The following is a 21,065-nucleotide window of genomic DNA, read 5'->3' as shown; positions in this document are numbered from 1 at the left end:
TCGACACAAAAGAGAAAAACAAAAATACACAATGACCACACGACTTCATAGATCAGTTAAAAACTCTTTATTTCTCGCATGCAACTTTCGCAATATCAACTGTTAATTTTTGTCTATTTAAGCAAAGCATGAAGCAGCAAAACATCTACAGACCGCATGTGATGAAATGTACTCTTTATAGCTTTATATCTTCTTTATAACTCTTCTTTATCCACCTTTTTTCCCGTAAGTACGGGCGCAGCCATTTGTAAATTTTATGGGTCATGCTTCAGGTCTCATTGGCGTCCAGCTATTTTTTAGCTGCGTAAACAACTCCTTTTGCTGCTTGATATTGCTAATCTGTGTGTTTTACCATGTTATTTTAATGGGTTGTTTTAATTATGAACACACTGGTTTGTAGTGCAAACAGTTTTACTGTTTACTGCACGTTGTTAGTCTTCTCGAACCGGAAGTCTCACCCATAACCTTACTTCCGCGCTGAAGAAAAAGGTGGATCTTCACTTTACAATTTTTAAAGGGGTATTTTGGTTTTTGCATTAACGTTTTCCAGCGTTTTGAGAAGTTCCTCTTTTTTACCTCAAATTTTTGACTTCATTTAACAATATAATGAAATAACAACGTTACATTGCAATTATGATTATGTATTCCCTTTGGATGATGATATTCAAGGGCAGTTAGCACTCGTGTGCACGTGAGTACTCATTATAAACAATTACACTTGGTCTTTTAGGCCGTGGCTGGCTTTTCTGCCTCTGGCTGTGTTTCCGGAGTTGTAGCGGATGCGTCGCCCACCTGAGCGAACTGGAGGAGCTTCTTCATCTTTTCTTTAGTCTCCAGCAGTGTCTCCTTCACTCCCTTCTCCAGGATGTATCCCTCTGTCTCGATCTCCACATTCTCCTGTCCAATCACACCCTCCATTGCAGTTTGCAGGTAGCGCAGGCTCACCAGAATGGTCATCTGAAGGCCGAAGAGATAAAGAGGTGAGAATTCAAACTCCTCTAAGACATTTTCCTCAGGTTTTCCCATATGACTTTTCTTAAGGAGTCTTCCTAAAGTAAAAATTCAGGCCAGAATGAAAACCCTCAATGTCATTGTAAACCTGTTTGAAGTTTGGAAGTTTGGAAGTTCGGACCCTATTAAAATTCATTATAGGGGCAACAAAACACTGAGATTAAAAGAAAAACACACACACACACACAAACTTCTTATTTTGTGTTCGACAGAAGAAAGAAAGTCATACAGGTTTCTAATGACGTAAATGGTAACCAAATTTTCATTTTTGGTTTTCATTTTCTGTTTTAAGCGCATTTAGTTTCCTCTTCACAAAGCATTTTTTGCTCACAAACTGCACTTGAATTTGTGAAGTAACAACTGATAGTATGCCATGTTATATATCACACAAGCAGCTCTAGTTTTCTTTCCTGGTTCTGGCAGCAGACATTGACTTGTTGTCTAATAAATTTGTGTTGGAGAAGCAATGAATCATGCAGTTAGTGTTACAAAAGCTGTGACACTTACACAAGCTGAGAGCATGATGTGGTTTTGGGTTGAAGTTATTTTAATGCTTAAATAATGAATATTGACACCTCTGAGTTCACAACCATACTGCCAGCTGCTTCGGAAGCGTGTCAATATTAACTGGGTGATGAGTGTGTGAATGGTTCGATGTGTTGAGCGCATTAGATTATACAATGTGTTATTCAAGGTTGACGCTCAAAATCATGTGGTTATTTGGGAGAGTCCTCAAATCATCCATAATGATCCTCTGACGTCAGTTTGTAGGCTAATTTGTTATGAGTTCAACTCATTTGACAGGACTTTTGTACTTTATGAGTAAAATACTGTCGTTACCATTATTGGAAGAACATGTCATGGTTTGTTCTTCAACATATATTACAACATTCATTTTTAAGCTGTTGTGTTCTTCAAAACTACCATCCTAAAAATGTGGAGAAATATAGAAAATACAGTAAAAACAGAAATATTGTGAAATGTTGTTGCAATGTACAAATCGGTTTACCATTTAAAATGTAATTTATTGCTGAATTGTCTTCAGTGTCACATGATCTTTCAAAAATCATTCTGACATGCTAATTTGGTGCTTAAGAAACATCCATTATAGTCTTTATTGAAAGTAATTGTACTGCTTAATATTTTTGTGAAAACGTGATATTTTTTTTTCCAGAACTGTTTGATTAATAAAAAATGTTTTTTAAATCTTTTGTAACATTATAAATATGTTTACTGTCACTTTTGATGAATTGAATGCTTGCTTGTTTAATAAAAGTACTCATTAAATAGAAAAATCTTACTAACCCCAGACTTTTGAATGGAAGTGTTGTGCTGACAAACATTTTAGTCCTTATATTGCACCTTCCTAGCAACTTATTTTATTAAATTGGGGTGTTCAGAATTCACATTAATAATATATGTTGGAGAACAAAACACGAAAGTCTAACACAAATCTTATTTTACTCATAAATCACAAAGTTCAATTTAAAAAGACCCACTGGAGATTCCTGCGAGATGCTATGACTCGGAAAAGCAAATTATTTTTCTATTTGGAAAATGAGTATCAGTGGCCTGTAATTACTACTCATTCAAGCCATTAATCAGCTCATACCTGGAGAAGGAAATCAAACAGTACACAAGGGCCGATGGTGTTCATTAAACCCATGTAGTATTTGACAAGGGCCTGGCGGCAACCTCGGTTGTACAGGTTCAGCTCTTCAGTCTGGTACTCGTAGTTGTAATGAGCAGAGTTGTCCAGGAGACTGTACTGGATGCAGGGCCGGGGGGAGGCAGGGTTACAGCAGCTGAATGGGACCCCATCCAGTAGATATCGGCCGTCTACGTTACTCTTCACGCGACTGTGTGGGCAAAATGGAATAGACAGAAACATAAGACTATATAATACAGTTATGAATATAATTTTCCTAGTTTTTTTTACACCATTGATTCTCCAACTGCCCTTTCTGATCAATGCACCAGGCTCACTGGTGATGACATCCTGTTTCAGAACATGACGTTCTAAATTCTGACTCACCCAAGATGCTAAAAGAAAGCATTTTGGGATGCTTTATTTTTTTGAATAACTTGCAGTTTGTTGACTAACCACTAATTCCTTTGAATTACAACGAAAATGCTGCACTTCATTAATTATAGAGTGCAGAAGCATGAGTTTGTCTATGATTTTTGGACTCACTCTTTCACTTCTTTGGATGTGAAGTCCAGGTAGCGGTTGCTGATCCACTGTACTTCAAACCAGTCCCTGTAGTTGGTATTACCACAGCACTGGAACTCAATCTGTAAACGATCAATAGTCTCCTTCTGGAAGCAACGGCCTGGTGTGTCTGTATCCTGTAGAGATCAGATACCTACTTGAAAGTTCTTTAAGAGAAATATGTATGACTTGAAATCCTGCTATGCAGTTCAGGATTACATTTTGATTTTAGGCTAAAGTCTTAAGTTTATTTTAGGTAACAATATGTTGTCCTGCCTTTAGAAATACACTACCAGTCAAAAGTTTTTGAACAGTAAGATTTTTAATGTTTTTTAAGTCTCTTTTGCTCACCAAGCCTGCATTTATGTGATCCAAAGTAATTTGAAATATTTTTACTATTTAATAAACTGTTTTTTATTTGAATATATTTTAAAATGTAATTTATTCTTTTGAAGCTACATTTTCAGCATCATTACTCCAGTCTTCAGTATCACATGATCCTTCACAAATCATTCCAATTTGCTGTTCAAGAATTTAATGGATGCTTTCAATTGAGCAAAAGTGATGATTAAGACGTTTATAATATTACAAAAAAATTCTATTTCAGATAAATGCTGTTCTTCTGAACTTTCTGTTCATCAAAGGAACCTGAAAATTCTATTCAGCTGTTTTCAACATCATAATAACAATAATAAATGTTTTTTGAGCAGCAAATCAGAATATTAGAATGATTTCTGAAGGATCATGTGACTGGAGTAATGATGCTAAAAATTCAGCTTTCAAATCACAGGAATAAATTATATTTTAAAATATATTCAAATAGAAAATAGTTATTTGGATCAGCAAATACAGGCTTGATGAGCAGAAGAGACTTAAAAATCTTACTGTTCAAAAACTTTTGACTGGTTGTGTATTCGTTTGAATCAAGTGTTGTCTAGAATACAGATATCATATTATAGGCCTCTGAAGTGGCAGATTCATTCATTCATTTCAATAAATATCTATAGTACTCTGAAATGCCAGATTTGTTCAAGTAAATAAATATCTTGCATTGCAAAGTCATATAGTATTTAAAAAAATTAGCTGTGATTGCACTTGAAATTCAGAAATTTCTTGTTTTATTTCACAAATGGAGGAAACGTGTAAAATATGTCCTCCACCTATAAAATAAAATAACAAACAATTTCAATATTCTAAATTTCAGATCTATATACTGTATGTTTTCTAAATGGCTAAATTAAATTTCAACTGACATCTGATTGCTTTTAAATAACCTTTAGGCCCCACTTTATTCTATTTTAGTCTTTTTTTCCACTAACCTTGTAGAAACGGATGCCGTTCTTCAGCCCGATCTTCAGAGACTCCTCCAGGCTGGGTTGCAGGGCGAAGCTGAGAATCATGGCCACCAGCAGCAGGGAGGTGAGGAAGACAGAGAAGCAGAAAAAGGGAGGAAGAAACGTCTTCCAGCGTGGAAAACGTGAAGGGTCCAGTGAGTCCTGGCAAACTTTACCAGCACAGATGTTGATGCCCACTGATGCTAACCCCACTGCCATAAGCAGGTTTGGCACAATGTGGATGTCCATACTGTGCATCACCTGTATAGAGTGAGAAGGGTTGAATATTTGTTATTTCTCCTGTTTTTTGCAGTTATGTACAGGCATTTAATCAGGCCCAGATCAATGTGTACTCTCTTTGCTCAAGGCTGACATTTCAGCCAAAAAATGTAAACCGCAAATTAATCCAGTATAAGAAAAAAAAAGGTTTTTCTACTGTTAACATTTCATTTATGCATTTGGCGTACTTTTATCCAAAGTGACTTACATTGCATTAATGGTATACATTTACAAGCAACTTCAATTCTTTCTGCATCTGCAAACAGCCTACAGACATGACTTAGTTTTAGGTTACCTGTATATGGTAGATCTTATAATTATCCTTTTGAACAGAAGCATTGTGTGTTTTTTTTAAAACTCTAATATCTTCCCACAATGCTTTTTTCACTCATTATCATGTTTCATTGTAAAGTCTATTGACTTCATTATACATACAAGCTCATGTATTGGAGCACACTACATGACATTATCTGAGTGCCAATCCTCAGATTATGTGAGATTATTCCTCTCAACAAGACAAAGCTTAGGCCTATTACACTTGTGTTGACAGTATAAAGGGTAAATGAAAGTAGTAATTGTTGTAGTATTGTAAATATAGTGGTAATACATTTATTGTGTCAAATAATATATGCAAACAATTTTTTAAAGTAAATATTACTTGGTAAAACATTTGTTTACTGTACAAAACACAGAGTATTTCTAAAAACTGTTAAGAATGCATTGTTAAGCAGTGCATTTATAGATCCTAATGGACTATAATGGCAGAGACAGTGCGCATTGCAATTCATTATGTTTCAATTTATGTTTTTGGCAAACAAGTATGTGTCTAGGGATGCATTAGCACATCACATTCTTCATTTTCAGGTTCTGTTACTGTTTTTTCATGAAGAAAAGTTTCATTACCTCTGATCTGCGATGTAGCTCAGTTTTGAGGAAGACTCCCATAGCAAAGGTAATGGCTCCAGAGAACATGGCCACCCATGAAAGCAGCCAGAGACCCTGGGCCAGACGCACCCTCTTTTGGAAGGGGAACTTTATTTTTAACAACACCATGCTGCTTAGGAAAAAGTGTAGAATAGAGGAGAGAGAGAAGTTTAGATTGCAGAAGAAGATTTTAATAGAGGTCATGCAATATCAGCATCCAGCGTAGCAAATAATCAGTCATTTTTAGGTAAATTCCCATAGTTTCATCAGGTTCTTTTAGTTCTAATAAAAGTATCACTCGGAAATTACCTCCGGAACACTCTCAGTATAACTAATACAAGGACGTGGGACAAAAACATTGCTTTGCTGTTGAATTAAAATGACATTTATGTTGTCCCCAAGATTCTCTGATTTTAGCAGAATAAAAATTATGCATTACCTTCAAGAATGTTTGAGTGCCCTTTCTTTCAGACCCTGAGCTTTCAGTATGCCTCCTACAGTTTGGCAGCCATTTTGACTAGGTCTTAAAAATATGATATTGAGTATTATGTCTTGAGTGTCATAATCTCCTGTCATGTCTGATCCTATTAGGCCAATTCCACCAATTAGAATCCAGGCCAGTGTCCTCTAAGCAAACCTGCCCTTGGTCAACAAGTCCAGAAGAGTGCCAGAGGGAGGGGTTTGACGCATGGTGTGCCATTTAAAGGACTGAGAAACCGTGAAACTGAAAAGGATGGAGAAGAAAACAAGCATGACAGAATGTGATGCATTTTAACCCTGAGTCTCAGTGTATACAGCTGAGCCATGAAGACTTATAAATGAGGGCAAAAACACACTAACAGTGTTAAAAATGCACTAGATATTAAACATGTAATTGCAAAAATTGCCAACTTCTATTATATATATAATACATATTACATATTCTATTTTAGGCAAGCCAAGGGATGGGTTAGTGCCTTTTGCAGACACCATAGTATCTAATAGAAAGTGTTTTATGGAAACACTGTGTGCTTCAATCCAATGTGGGTTTGTTATATTTGTAATATAACAAAGCAGTATTAATTGTGTTATGATTTATTGAGCAAGCGATGTCAAATGAGTTGAAGTAATTGAGTGATAATTGGATGTCACACTGTTTGGATATAAAGATACCCCTAAAGTGGCTAACACAGATATAAAGTATTCCCAAATGTAGAAGTGCACACAAGACTTTATTAAAACATTTATAATAAAAATACAAGCACGTCTATAATAAATGTATATAACTTATTAGAAATTATAACATCGGTTTTCAGTTATTTCACAAAGACAACAATTTAAACTTCCCTAAATGTTAATTTATACAATAAATGAACATTAATGGTCTCAGTAGACCAGTTCATTTACAAATTTCACAGAAGTGCTGTTCACGCTACAGTTTAATTTTATACAGGCAAACATTAACCACTCAAAGATAAAAGATCCAAAATAATACTTTTCCAACTAGCTCATGGGCAGTAAATTTGGTTAGCAATAAATTAATATGAATATCTAATTATATTGTTTTTTTGCTAACCAATCTTAAATATTTCACAATATGCAGGGCAGAAAGTACAAACCGGTATAAAAACACAAATATGGAGGATGTCTTTTGCATATAGATTGAACTACAAAAGAAAGCAGGAAACCAGAAAACTAATGGTTTTATTGGATATATAGGGCCCTATGAAATCCGTTTTATTTTTCCCAAGTTCCATTTAATTAATTTTAGAAATTCTTTTTTTTTTTTTTTTTTTTTTTTTTTTTTTTTTTTTTTTTTCGGTTTAAACATTTCTTGGTTCGTTTTTTTTTTTTCTTTTAATTTTTCTGGACTATAATATCAACCAAAAAGCATGTCTAATTAACTGAAATCATGAAACTTACACAATTTAACAGCAATTTTTTAAAAGTTTAACAAAAATTAAAGTTTAATGGTTTCATTAAATTTTATTAATCAAACATTTCTCTAATAATCTAATCATTTTTTTATTTATTTTCATTTCTTCTTTTTTTTTCCAAAAATACTGTGTTGTGTATTTACATCTTTCTGGTAAATAAATGTTGGTAAATATTTCTTTAAAATGATGTTGTAATAGTTTTATTAGTAGTAGTAGTACTATCATTACATTAAAGCAATGTATTTCTCTCACGTTTCTTCAAGTTAAACCAAACTTTTTTTTTGACTGGTTGCTGTGAAGACCTTTAAGTTTCTGTTTGTATATGATATGACCACAGTTTTTCTCTCATAGCATTTCTAGAGATTATGTGTATGTGTTCCTGTGCTCATATTGAGGCGACAGAGGCTGAAATCACCTCGAGGGTCAGGTGCGCTTCAGTACGTGGTTAGTAAACAAAACCGCACGTCTGGGACATTTATTCACAGAATCACGCAGAACACGCAGGATTCATATTTAAATAGTATTTGTGCAGCTTAATATTCACGGATACCAGTTCATATCGCATTTTGACTTAAGTGCACTGACCTACTTTTGATTTATCGATCCAAAATATGGCAAATTCCGTGACATTCCGGATTATACAGTGAATTCCATTTTTCTTACTGGATTCTGCAACTCTGTCTGCATTTTCCACATTGTAGAAATCATAGGGCCCTAGATATAGCACACAACCAGATGGTACGTATGCATGCTGCAAGCTAATGAAGTGTATTTAATTTTTATTCAGTTCCTATATTGTTAAAAAGACATCAAATTTATAAATTAATTTAAACATTAATAAATGTTACAGCTTCTTTTCTGTTAGTTCTGCTTCTAAAGTATCTCTCCCTTCACCTTCATGCGTTGGAGGAGGAATCTGGTTCAAAAACTCATTCAGCATCCTCTGAGCTGTAAGATAGTTGACATCAGTGGGCTCTTTCCCCACAGTGATGGTTCCCTCACCACCTGTCTGTCTGCTGAGCCTCATCTCATCTAGATTATATGGGTTTGGGGGAATCAAGTGGATCTCTGTGTTCATGGCTAACTGATGGGCTTGAGGACTTGGGGCGTTTGTTTTGAGGATTGACACATCATCAATAAAAGAAAAAGGAAGTTGTGAGTCACTTCCTTTAGGCACGAGTTGCCCTAGCCCTGCCCATGGGTCGTGATCATGTTTCCATGGCAGAAAAGCTGTGGCAGGCTGTTGTCTGGCAGCTGAGCATGTGTGTCCAGTCTGTGGCCATTCGAAAACTTCCGCTTTTCCACCAAATGGTTGGCTGTTTCTGAGCTCCTGCGCCCTCTCGGGTTGGTCGCCATCAGGTTGGCGTGGAGATGTTCGAGGATATAAGAAGTGCTCCAGTTCTTGCTGAGAGTCAAAGTGATTTTTCAACAAATCTTTAATCAGTGAGGGAACCTAAAGAGAGAAAGATGTTAACCTTTAACATTTTGTTATAGACACAGCTATAAATAAACCTCCTTGTTGGCTAGCATAAGTCTATGTTGCGATTTATTTGCTGAAACATTTTTATATATTTCTCTCTCTTTGTTCAGGGCAGAAATTGTGCCATGGCAATGCTGATTGGCTGGCGACTATACTGAGCTTGCTGTGATGTCAAAAGCAGGAGAGCCCTCTAAAAAACAAGGCACACTGGTAAAACATCTTCTATGTTATAATAAAATATCATAGGTTAATAATATGTGTAATATTACAGGCATATATACTGTATAGTGTAAGCTGTTTAGTGGGGAATTGACTAGTTTGTGCAAAATAATAGAAGACATGGGGCATCTGTTTGCTGAATCTGTCTGCGTGTGCGCTTACATTGATGTTTTCCAGAGAGCTGATGGTCTTCTGAGCAGTATCCAGCTGTTTAGTTAGATCTGCAACTCTCTGCATGAGGAACTTCCTCTCTGAGTCCAAGCTGTCTGCCTGTCAGAATAAAGGTTGAAAAAAATACTGCTTAAATATAATACAAGTGACGGTATATAGCACAACAGAAATTTCAACAGATGTGGATTTGCATTTTTAAAGAGCCCAGTGCAAGGGACAGCAGGTGGTTTAATTAGTAAGCCATAAGGCTTGAAAAAAGTACCATCATATTTTACAGATGTGCACTTTTATGTATAAGAAAAAATTTAAGAAAAAAACACAGAGCTTTTTTGTTGAATGATTGTACAGTATGTGGATATTCTGCTATAATAATAATAATAATAATAATAATAATAATAATAATAAAAGATTTAGCTAATTTTAGGTTTAATTTGAACCCATTTAAAACTGTAAAAAGATTATTAATGAAAATATTTGTTTTTAGATTTGATGTTTATTTGATATTTACTATTTATTGCTTAGAAAAAGACAAATTTACAAAAAGTAAGGTCTAAACTGTATTTACTCAAAAATTATGTCAACAATAATTGCAAGCTTAAATAGGTCATGACGTGAATTTTTATTATTATTATTATTATATGTTCTTTGAGGTCTATGTATAATATTAATTACGTTTTTTTGTACACACACACACAAAAAAACAACAAATATGTGCAATAATTATGATTTTCAACTAGGGCTGTCAAATGATTCATCTCGAAGTTTGAGTTTGCCTAATATATGTGCGTGTACTGTGTGTAATTATTATGTATATATAAATACAAACACATTCATGTATATATTTAAGAAATATTTACAAGTATATGTATTTTTTATAATTTTTATATAATTTAATTTATATATACAAATATTTTGTACATAAACAACATATTTCTCTTAAATATATACATTCATTTGTGTGTATTTATATATACATAATAATTACAGACAGTACATACACATATATTAGGCAAACTCAAACTTTTATTTTGTATGATAATGATTTGACAGCCCTGTTTTCAACCCCTCATTCTGAACCTCTGTCTAAAACGACCTGTTTTAAGGGGCGGGTCCTTTAAGGTTTCCAAATAATGGACTTCATTGGTGCCCCAATTTTGAACTTCCAAAATGTAGTTTAAATGCAGCTTCAAAGGGCTCTAAATGATCCCAGCCGAGGAAGAAGGGTCTTGTCTAGTGAAACGATTGGTCATTTTTTTCAGAAAAAAACAAAAAATGGTATACTTTTTAGTGATGGGTCATTCTTGAACGATTCATTCATTTTGAACGAATCTTTAATGTGACTCGGAAAGAACGAGTCATCTCGGGGGAGTGATTTGTTCAGTCGCGCATGCACAACATCCTGTTAGGTTCTGTACTGGAATTAGTTCACCTGTTTCGAGTCGTTCGTTTATCTTATGGGGCTGTGACATGATGAATGAACGACTCAAACCCGAAAATTTGTCAGATAAGAGGTGAGGTGAGCTAATCATAGACTAAAGACCCAGGTAAACAATGAATTAATCTTTTCTGTGTCTTATAGCATTATAGTTTTGTCTTGTTTGTAGTGTGATCAACGTTTGTGCAAGCAGTAGATGTGTTAGGGAAGTAACACGTAACATTTTAATTATATTTTGCTAAAATGATCGAAATGACTCAGAAAAGGATTCGTTCATTTTGCTGAACGAGACTCAAAGGTCCAAATCGGTAAAATGATCCGAACTTCCCATCACTACTACAAATCAAGTCTAAGTTCATCGTCTGAGCACTCCGGCTCAAAAAAGGTAGAGTATGGTGAAAATCTCTTATTTTCTGCTACAACTTCAGAATCGTCCGACATCGTTGTACCTTTTTGTTTGTAAACAGCGTTTGACTTACTTGCACTTCTTAGTCTTTGCACGTTCACTTTGTAAACACTTGGTCTGTAGTTCCGCCTACGTTCTGTGTGACCTTTCGACATGATTCAATAGTACGTAGCGTCATGAACGCACATCCCAGAGCCTGTGCTACACAAGCTTTTGTGCTTACAAAGTATACAAATTTTTATTTCCCGAAAAAAATGACAGATCGTTTCACTAGATAAAACTCTTCTTCCTCGGCTATGATCATTTAGAGCCCTTTGAAGCTGCATTTAAACTACATTTTGGAAGTTCAATTTGGGGCACCAATGAAGTCCATTATATGGAGAAAAATCCTGAAATGCTTTCCTCAAAAACCATAATTTCTTCATGACATGAACATCTTGGATGACAAAGGGGTGAGTAAATTATTTGTGAATTGTTGTTCTGGAAGTGGACTTCTCCTTTAAGTGACTGAATGTCAGTGGGCGGGGCCTATGATGAGAAGATGACTATTCGTTGATGCGTTGCTCTGCAGGCGGTGTTTATGCAAACGACTGTGCCCAGGTGACATCACCTTGCACCTCAGATTCAAACGAGCCATTTTTGGAGCTTGATTAAATACATTTTTTGTTTATAATGAGGAGGAGGTTTTAAGCTATGAAACTTGGAGGATGTTTTAATGCAAAGTGCAAAGACCTCTTATATGCCAAAAGATCAAAATCAAATTTGATTACTCATGTCATGACCCCTTACAATTAGAAAATTTAATTTATATATTATTTTACTGACATTTTAAGGTTTATTGTCAATAAAGATTAAGCGCCTTCTTTCCCTGGCCTTTTATTTTTAAAAAAACTTTGGCATCAGACTTTCTGATCCTATTTTGTACTCTTTTTGTGGAAAGTGCCTTTTGCAACTTGTGTTAATCTTACCGCAGATTTGAGTTTCTGCTCCAAGACACTGTTTGCCTGCTGAGAAACAGAATAGCTTTCCTGAAGCCTGCAAATGATACATAACAGAGAATGAAAGATGGTTGTAATCATTTTATAAACTAAAAACATTTGTTTTTCCACAGTAGCATGAATGGAGCTTAGATGCTGACCTTCTGTATTTCTCCTTGAAGCTGACTAACTCTGTTTTGGTGCATTGCAATTCTGCCTCCATGTTCTCAATGCATGCCACCGTCTGCAACAGGTTCTCATGTAGCTCTTTGTTGTATTCCTCCAGCATCCTGCAATATATTAGAGATCAGCGTGTTTATCTGTCCATGTCAGGAGGTAAACTGCTGTGTTTCTGCAGAAGCTCAATATCATAAATCATTCGTAAAGAAAAATACCCTGACTCTGCTCTGACTGTGTACTGGACAGATGAACAGAGACAGATTAAAATAGAAGCAATCGATATGGCTCGGGCTGGATGGCAGAGTTTAGGAAACGGAGCAGAGTAAGATGGGGGAAAGCTCTGGAATAAGAGCAAAATCAATAGTCTGAAATAACCAATCAGAAAAAGGGGGGAAACCACTTACTGAACTCTGTCCATGGAACCGGATGAGTCCTGGGGGCAAGAGAGAAGAGAGAGAGGGGGTGAAACAGTGAATAGAGGACAGATCAGGACAGAAAATAGAAAATTGATTTTTGAAGTGATATGTTCCAGGGACAACCATTGATTCATGACTCATCTGGTTCAATTGTGTTAATCAACGGATATGGACACAATGAAGGGTATCCCTCATGCTTCCAGCATTAGAGGTTAATTCAAGGCTATCAATAATTCAATCTTTATTTTAATTATCTCTTAATTTTGCTATAGAATAACATTCTAATAAAAATTGCTAAAGAGAATCAGATGCTGACTGCATTCTTTAATAATCAACTATTTGCTTCTGTTATCCAAGTGTTTGTGAGGGCAAAAAAATGGTATATAATGGAATATATACACGGCTGTTCAAATGTTATTCAGAAATCGTTCTAATATGCTGATTTGTTGCTTAAGTAACAAATCAAATAAATGTAAATATATAACATTTCTTATTATTATGACAGTTGAAAATATGTTGTGTTGCTTAATATTTTTGTAGAAACTGTAATGTTTTTTAAGTATTTTTTAAAAAACATCATTTATTTGATGCAAAATTTTTGTAAAAATGTATTTAATTGCTAAATATATAAATAATTATATATATATATATTATTTTAAAGAAGTTTCTTATCAAAGTTACATTTATTAGATAAAAACTAGGTTTTTTTTTCAAATAACAGTTTTCTATTTTAATATACTTTAATATATAATTTATTTCTGTGATGCAAAGCTGAATTTTCAAAATCATTTCTCCACTCTTCAGTGTCACATGATTCTTCAGAAATTATTCAAATATTCTGATTTATTATCAACATTTTTTTTCATTTTTTTTTTCTGCTCATCAAGGATGTGTCTATTTGATTTAAAATTCAGAAAAAAAGAGTAATATTGTGAAACAGTGTTGCAATTTAAAATAGTGGTTTTCTATTTTAATATACCTTAAAATAGAAGTTATGTGATGCAAAGCTGAATTTTCAGACGAACAAAACGTTAAAAAGAACAGCATTTATATAAAATAGAAATCTTTTGTAACAATATACGCTATACATTAAAAGTTTGAGGTCAGTAAATTTTTTTTCTTTCTTTCTTTCTTTGAAGGAATTAATACTTTTTTTTCCGCAAGGATGTATTATATATATATATATATATATATATATATATATTCATTTATTATCAGTGTTGGACAGTTGTATTGCTTTTTATGCTATATATATAAGAAAGAAAAAATTTACTGAAAAATCTTACTGATCTTACTGATGTATATATGTATGTATTTATTTTTAAGTGTAAAGATTAACTGTATTAGATGACTGTTTAGTTTGATGTTTATCAAATGTTTATTCCTAAAAATAAAATCTTATTTTACAATCCATACAAATCCCTCATTCACTGTAAACAACAATTTGTTGAGTCAACTTAAAATAATTTATAACCTGGCTGCCTTAAAATTTTAAGTTCAGTTAACTCAAAAAAAGTTTATTCAACTTAAAATGTTAAATTATACTAAATGACAACTTAGATATTTGAGTTGAATCAATTTTAAGGCAGCTGAGTTACTTACCCATCTGTTAAGTTTAGCAAACACAAATATCTAAGTTGTTACTTAGTACAACTTAACATTTCAAGTTGACTAAACTTATTTGAGTTGATTGAACTTAAAATTTTAAGGCAGCAGGGTAACTAATTATTTTAAGATGACTCAACAAATTGTGTTTTTTTATTTTTTACAGTGCACCTCAAATTTGGGCAGTATGGTTACAATAATTCCAGGCCTCATATAAAATGATTGTAATACTAAATAATACATTTAATATTTTGTGTATTTATTTATGTTAATTTTTTCTTAAAACATTTTAAGAGAATTTGGCCCTATTTTGCACCAAACATTAAGTTAAATATAAAAACAACAACAACAACAACAACAACAACAAAAAAAAGCCAAAGTGTAGGGAAACAAAAAATTGCTTTTTTTGTCTCTTAATCAACTCACTCTGTGTGGTTTGGACTGCCTCCTGTGTCCCATGTGTTTGGGTCTGTCACTTTTCTCTGAACTAGCACTGGTGGATGATTTACTCGACTGAGACTCTGACTCCAGCCCTGCGGCTCGCAGAGGCGGCGGTGATCTCTTCTCCTGCTTACCATGGAAGTTCCTGGACGGGCCATGACTACTTTGATGTCGCCCTTTGTGTTTGGAGAGGTTGGTGTGGACAGTTTCTGGGCTGGTGCTGGTACCATCAGTGAGCATTAGAGAATACTGCCTGTGGTGCTGCTTACCTGAAGCAGCCCCTTGTCTTTCAGTTTTAGATGGGTGGCGGGGTGACGGTGGAGGACTGGTCAGGTTTCGGCTGTGGTATTTGCCCGGTCTCTTATGTGATCGAGAAAGTGAGCTAGAATCTGTTTTTCCTGAATCAGGTCTCTCAACTCTGACGGGCTGCTGTTTTGGTGACGGCACGAAGCTCTCCTGCTTGGTGCTGCAACTCTTGCGTTCTTCATTAGGAGATTTTGGTGGCGTCGGTGTGGTTACGCCAAGAGAGCTAAGAGCACATGGACTGATAACCTGCCTGGTGATCTCATCCAGAAATGCAGAGAACTGTAGCTTCCCTTTCACAAAGCTATCCCTTGCAGCTTCCATAGAGATCTGCTTGGATGTTCCTGTGATGTGCACCCTGGTGGAAAGCACCTCCATTGACTTTGCTTTCCTGAAGTTTCCTTCTTTCTGTCCTTCATCTTTGTTTTTCAGAATACCTTTGCTGGGCAGCTGAATAGATGAAACGGCCTTCTTGGGAACTGCCCTGCCACCTAAAGAGTTGTCATTATTGCCACCAAAGGCAAGGTTTTGTCCCAAGCTTGTAGTCTTGTAAAGTGGCCCATGATCCATGGCGTGAGATCCAGCTGAGTATCCATCATTGTCTTTGTTTTGCTGAAGGCCCTCCTCACTTTTGCTATGGCCCCTGGAGAGCTTTGGCATCTGATGAGAACCGGGCAGCAGTTCGGCTTCGTTTTCTAGGCTGTGGCGGTGCCTCTGATCCCTGTGATCAAAATCAAAGTCCTCAGATTCTCTGTCATGGCTTTTCCTCCGAACCTCAGAGATGTTGGAGCAGGACAGGGAATGCTGGGGTTTGTGCATGAGATACGTCTCATCATCCAGGCTGGGCTCTGAGGTCCAAGATGCAGATGTAGACGTGGAAGAGGAGGAGGACATGCTGGAGGAAGACCTTTTAGAGAAGCTGTGATGGTCTCCAGACATTTTAGGGTTTGCGGGATGATAAAAGCGATGCTGGTTGTCGTGGTGGTGGTGAGTGTGTTTATCACTGTGCTTTCCGTGACTGCTTGAAGAGCTGTGACTGATTTAAAAGGGGGTTACATAAAGAAATGAAATGAATAATAATAAAAATGAAATCAGTATGTGATGTGTTCTTGTTTTAAATTGACCCATTTACACTATAGCAGTAGAGAGATTTGTATTCCTTTGAATAACTATGTTAATCATTTATTATTTCAGTTATTATAACGATCAGTTATTATCTCAGAAAAATTGCAATATGCAAGACATAATGGCATAAACTGGGTAAGAATGTAATACATATTTATATACACTAGCAGTCAGAAGTTTTTGAACAGTAAGATTTTTAATGTTTTTTTTTGAAGAAGTCTCCTCTGCTCACCAAGCCTGCATTTATTTGATCCAAACGACACCAAAAACAGTAAAATTTTCAAATTTTAAAATAACTGTTTACTATTTGAATATATTTTAAAATGTAATGTATTCCTGTGATCAAAGCTACATTTCAGCATCATTATTCAGTGTCACATGATCCTTTAGAAATCACTCTAATATGCTGATTTGCTGTTCAAGAAACATTTTTATTATTATTATCAACATTTAAAACTGTTGAGTGTATTTTTTCATTATTCTTTGATGAATAGAAGGATCCAAATATCAGCATTTATCTGAAATAAAAAGAGGGATTATAGAAATTAATACTTCTATTTATCAAGGATGCTTTAAATTGTTAAAAAAAAAAATTGATAAAGACATTTATAATGTTACAAAAGATTTCTATTTCAGATAAATGCTGTTCTTCTGAACTTTCAATTCATCAGAGAAACCTGAAAAAATCTGCTCAGCTGCTTTCAACATAATAATAATAATTGAACAGCAAATCAGAATATTAGAATAATTTCTGAAGGATCATGTGACTGGAGTAAGGATGCTAAAAATTCAGCTTTGAAATCACGGGAATAAATTATATTTTATTAAAATAGAAAGCAGTTATTTTAAATAGTAAAAATATTTCAAAATGTTACTGTTTTTGCTGTACATTGGATCAAAAAGACTTCTTTAAAAAAAAACATTAAAACACATTAAACATCTTACTGTTCAAAAACTTTTGACTGGTACTGTATAATATTTCAATATCAATTTTATATATATATATATATATATATATATATTCAAATATATTTAAATAGTATGTATGTGCCATTGGGCCTAAAAAGTATACATATTAAAAAGCATTTGCATCTGTTGTCCCTGAAACATATTTCTATTATATTTATTATATAAACATATTTCTGCTATATTTATATTAAATTTATATAGTAGTTTTTTAGACTGAAATTTCGTCATCTCTTATAAGCTTTTATGCTACTTATTTGGCCAGGTTTGAAATAATTTTAAACTCAAGGGACTAACCTGGTAAAACAATGGTTTAATGATAAAAAAAAAGACTGAATTTCACCTGAACACATGTAAGTATTATTTTATGCTACTGTATACTGTATAATGCTGTATTTCTACATTTAGCTTTATTTTAATGTTTTTCATTTTAATTTTAGTTTTAGTAGTTCAATGCTAGTACATGCATTTGTCATATTCTTTATGCATGATTTTCAAGATTAAGTTTTTATATTTATATTTTGTTTTATTTAGCTTTAGAGAAAAACTGTAGTAGTTAATTTTACATATCCTCTAGAGAAAGTTTAAGCACATACCTTTGTGATCCAAGGTGGTGATAATGGTTGTGGTGGTAATGATGATTGTGAGGATGCTGTTGAGGTATGGGATGGTAATGTTTGTAAATTTTCACCTCATCCTCTGAGGAGCCACGCACAGGTGTGAAATATCTTTCCATCTCTTATACTTGCTACACTATCAGTATTTAGCTGTGTATCTCTGCTGATGCCTTCCTTATAATTCCTGAAAATGATTTTTCAGCTCTGATTTGGGTGTGTGATCCTTGTAGCTTTTTGTGGTCTGTTTAAAATTTGTTTTAAAAGTTCCAGTAATCTAAAGAATGAATGATCTTCTAAAGAAATATATTCAAAAGTGCATCCTTTCACAAGCAGATGTTCCTTCACCAGGCTTGAGCAGCAGGAGTGAAACAAATCTAATGCTGCCAGGGCTTTCTGTCACCCAATATCCATCGGATTCTGATGTAACGACTCCACATTGAAGTCGGTGAAAACACCCCATCATGGGGAGAACACAGCTGGAACACAATCGATCAGGCTTCGCTGAAAGGACATTGCATGACATGGAAAGCTATTTGGGTTACATACACAAAATGGTGTGAATGAAATTCAAAAGTCTACTCAGTTACATCACAATGGATTTATTGGAAGACATTTATTTATATTTAATGGCATAGACAAATTGTTCCTTTTCATATGACATCCATGTCACATCACCTATTTAGAAATGTTAAACAACATGCTATATTTTGCTCTATAATGCATAAGTGTAGTTGACATGGACATTTGGGTAATTAGTTTGTTATTGTGCATTCATTTATATGACTATATAAATTCAAGGAAAAGGCGATAAAATGGTAAAAACTTGAAAGAAATGATGACTGTTTACAACACATAAAATTTTCCCTTACACAGTCAGATGTTAACCTATAATAATGTTTCTTGTACCGTCTACCCATAAAATATTATATGCATCACATCAGTCACTTTCCATTTGTCATGCTTATGTTCAAAACACGGAATCTTGTATACAGCACCACTCAAATGTTTTTTTTTTTATTTATTTGTTCCAAAGTACAGCAAAAACGGTAACATTTTGAAATATTTGTACTATTTAAAATAACTGCTTTCTATTTGAATATATTTTAAAATGTAATTTATTCTTTTATTCCTGAATTTTTACTCCAATCATTCTAATATTCTGATTTGCTGCTCAAAAAACATTTATTATTATTATTATGTTGAAAACAGCTGAGTAGAATTTTTTTTCAGGTTTCTTTGATGAATAGAAAATTCTGAAAAATAGCATTTATCTGAAATATAAATCTTTTGTAACATTACCCAAGCTTTTGAATGGTATAGTGTATAATGTCACAAAAGCTTTTTATTTCAGATAAATGCTGATCTTTGGATCTTTCTATTCATCAATCCTGACAAAAATGTACTCAACTGTTTTAAATATTAATAATAAAAGTAATAAGTGTTTCTTGAACAGAAAATCAGCATATTAGAATGATTTCTGAAGGATCATGTGACACTAAAAACTGGAGTAATGATGCTGAAAATGTAGCTTTGATCACAGAAATACATTACTTTTTAAAATATAGTCAGATAGAAAACAGATATAAAAATAGTAAAAAAAAAAAAAATTCAAAATTTTACTGTTTTTGGTCTTTTGGATCAAATAAATGCAGACTTGGTAAGCAGAGGAGACTTTTTTAAAACATTAAACCTATTACTGTTCAAAAACTTTTGACTGGTAGTGTATAAAGATTAAAAATAAAGATTAATACATTAACTCTCTGGGTGAAGGTTTTCATTCCGGTCAATTAGAATGACTGAGGATTTATTTATGAGCAAATGGACTTTACATTAAGAATGTTATGTGATTAATGTGAGTTTGGTACCATCTAGTGGTCAGCTTTCAAATGAAAACCCAGGCCCAAAATATGCAGCACTATCCACACTTTTACACATTCGTCACATTAAGAACTTCATTTTATTTTAATACATTTTTACACATCATGTTGTGACGCAAAATGACATGATGAGGCACAATAAAACGAGTCAATTTTATATTAGCAGTGGGTCAGAAAGTTATTGTATGATGATGACGAATCTGCGAAGTCATTTCAAAAGCTGTCGCACAAACGACGACAGTTGCCAAAAATAATATAATCAACCCATAGCGTAAATCTTTAGGAATGAAAAACAAGTTGTGTCATTGACATTCATTTTGGAGCTGAAATGCTGTCATTTAACGTTGTTGATCTCTAAAACTTAAACCCAAAACGATTGTGTTTATATAGCGCAGTGTAATATTACACCGTTTAACAGATTGATTGATGTTTACTAAATGAGCACTGAAAGCTTCGTCACTAAACATGTTTCCACTGGCCCATTATATGAATGTTTAGACATAAGCAGGCTGTTCACTGGTATTTCGTGTTTTTAAGTGTGTTTGTGTCGCCCATCCCCCTCTCTTCGCACGTCTTGTCCTGATGTGAACGTCAGCACAAATACCAAAAAGGAGACGTGCAGGAGGTCTCGTTTGCCCCTCGCCCACTCTTTCAACGTGATACATCAACGCACAAAGCGTATCTTAACAGCGAATTCAGTTTCAATGTACCTTTATTCGGTTTTATCGGAAGGGGTTTGTTTACAAGTCAGTAGAGGTACAGCACTAGATCAAAACAAAAACATTTGTTATTATGGGGCACTTATTTAACCTTCTAAACTATAATGTATATTTCCTGACCTTCAAAAAAGTTGGGTTGTTTTCGTATAACTTTCCATCTGGATTAAACTAGAACATTCTGGCATTTAGTTGATCTATCGTCTTTTTTAAGCCAAAAACCTTACACGCATGCGCACTGGGGCACTGCAGTACAGACGGAAAGAAGATCCGTGCACTAAATCCGGTTTGAGCCGGATTGAAAGTGGGGGTTGTGTTTTCCATGTCGTATTCCTCCGCACTGCGCTTCTGACGTAACTGTTGTTGTTTGAAAAGTGCATTTCTGATGAATCACCCTGCGTTTCTGGGCAGCTGTGATTGTTTATCTTTTAATGGAAGGCGTATATGTTGGGGGA

General features: G+C 34.4%; 2 protein-coding genes across 2 annotated transcripts; both read right to left on the bottom strand.

The window, feature by feature from the left end:
* Positions 1-63: 63 nt before the first annotated feature.
* Positions 64-6,327, bottom strand: rom1b (retinal outer segment membrane protein 1b). Its single transcript, XM_051127131.1, has 6 exons — positions 6,200-6,327; positions 5,740-5,890; positions 4,543-4,818; positions 3,206-3,360; positions 2,624-2,870; positions 64-957 (listed from the first exon to the last, which is right to left on the bottom strand). The coding sequence occupies exons 2-6, from the start codon at positions 5,887-5,889 to the stop codon at positions 727-729; spliced, it is 1,059 nt and encodes a 352-aa protein (XP_050983088.1). The 5' UTR covers position 5,890; positions 6,200-6,327; the 3' UTR covers positions 64-726.
* Positions 6,328-7,513: 1,186 nt separating this feature from the next.
* si:ch211-276i12.4 (uncharacterized) lies at positions 7,514-18,366 on the bottom strand. The gene is made up of 7 exons (XM_051127170.1): positions 17,997-18,366; positions 14,992-16,345; positions 12,949-12,977; positions 12,526-12,654; positions 12,356-12,422; positions 9,538-9,645; positions 7,514-9,129 (listed from the first exon to the last, which is right to left on the bottom strand). Exons 1-7 carry the CDS (start codon positions 18,134-18,136, stop codon positions 8,521-8,523), a joined length of 2,436 nt encoding a protein of 811 aa, XP_050983127.1. The 5' UTR covers positions 18,137-18,366; the 3' UTR covers positions 7,514-8,520.
* Positions 18,367-21,065: the final 2,699 nt, after the last annotated feature.

This window comes from Labeo rohita, chromosome 14 (genome assembly GCF_022985175.1).
Source record: "Labeo rohita strain BAU-BD-2019 chromosome 14, IGBB_LRoh.1.0, whole genome shotgun sequence".
Classification (NCBI taxonomy): domain Eukaryota; kingdom Metazoa; phylum Chordata; class Actinopteri; order Cypriniformes; family Cyprinidae; genus Labeo; species Labeo rohita.
Note: the sequence above shows the minus strand (reverse complement) of the source record. Positions and strands in the feature narration are given on the sequence as shown.

Coding starts and splice junctions, on each gene's coding strand:
- rom1b (XM_051127131.1), bottom strand. CDS start 5,889: ATGGTGTTGTTAAAAATAAAGTTCCCCTTCCAAAAGAGGGTGCGTCTG. Junction 2,871..3,205: donor ACATCCAAAGAAGTGAAAGA/GTGAGTCCAAAA, acceptor TTGCCCACACAG/TCGCGTGAAGAGTAACGTAG. Junction 958..2,623: donor TGTTTGATTTCCTTCTCCAG/GTATGAGCTGAT, acceptor TTCGGCCTTCAG/ATGACCATTCTGGTGAGCCT.
- si:ch211-276i12.4 (XM_051127170.1), bottom strand. CDS start 18,136: ATGGAAAGATATTTCACACCTGTGCGTGGCTCCTCAGAGGATGAGGTG. Junction 16,346..17,996: donor CACCACCTTGGATCACAAAG/GTATGTGCTTAA, acceptor CTTTTAAATCAG/TCACAGCTCTTCAAGCAGTC. Junction 12,423..12,525: donor TTCAAGGAGAAATACAGAAG/GTCAGCATCTAA, acceptor TATCATTTGCAG/GCTTCAGGAAAGCTATTCTG.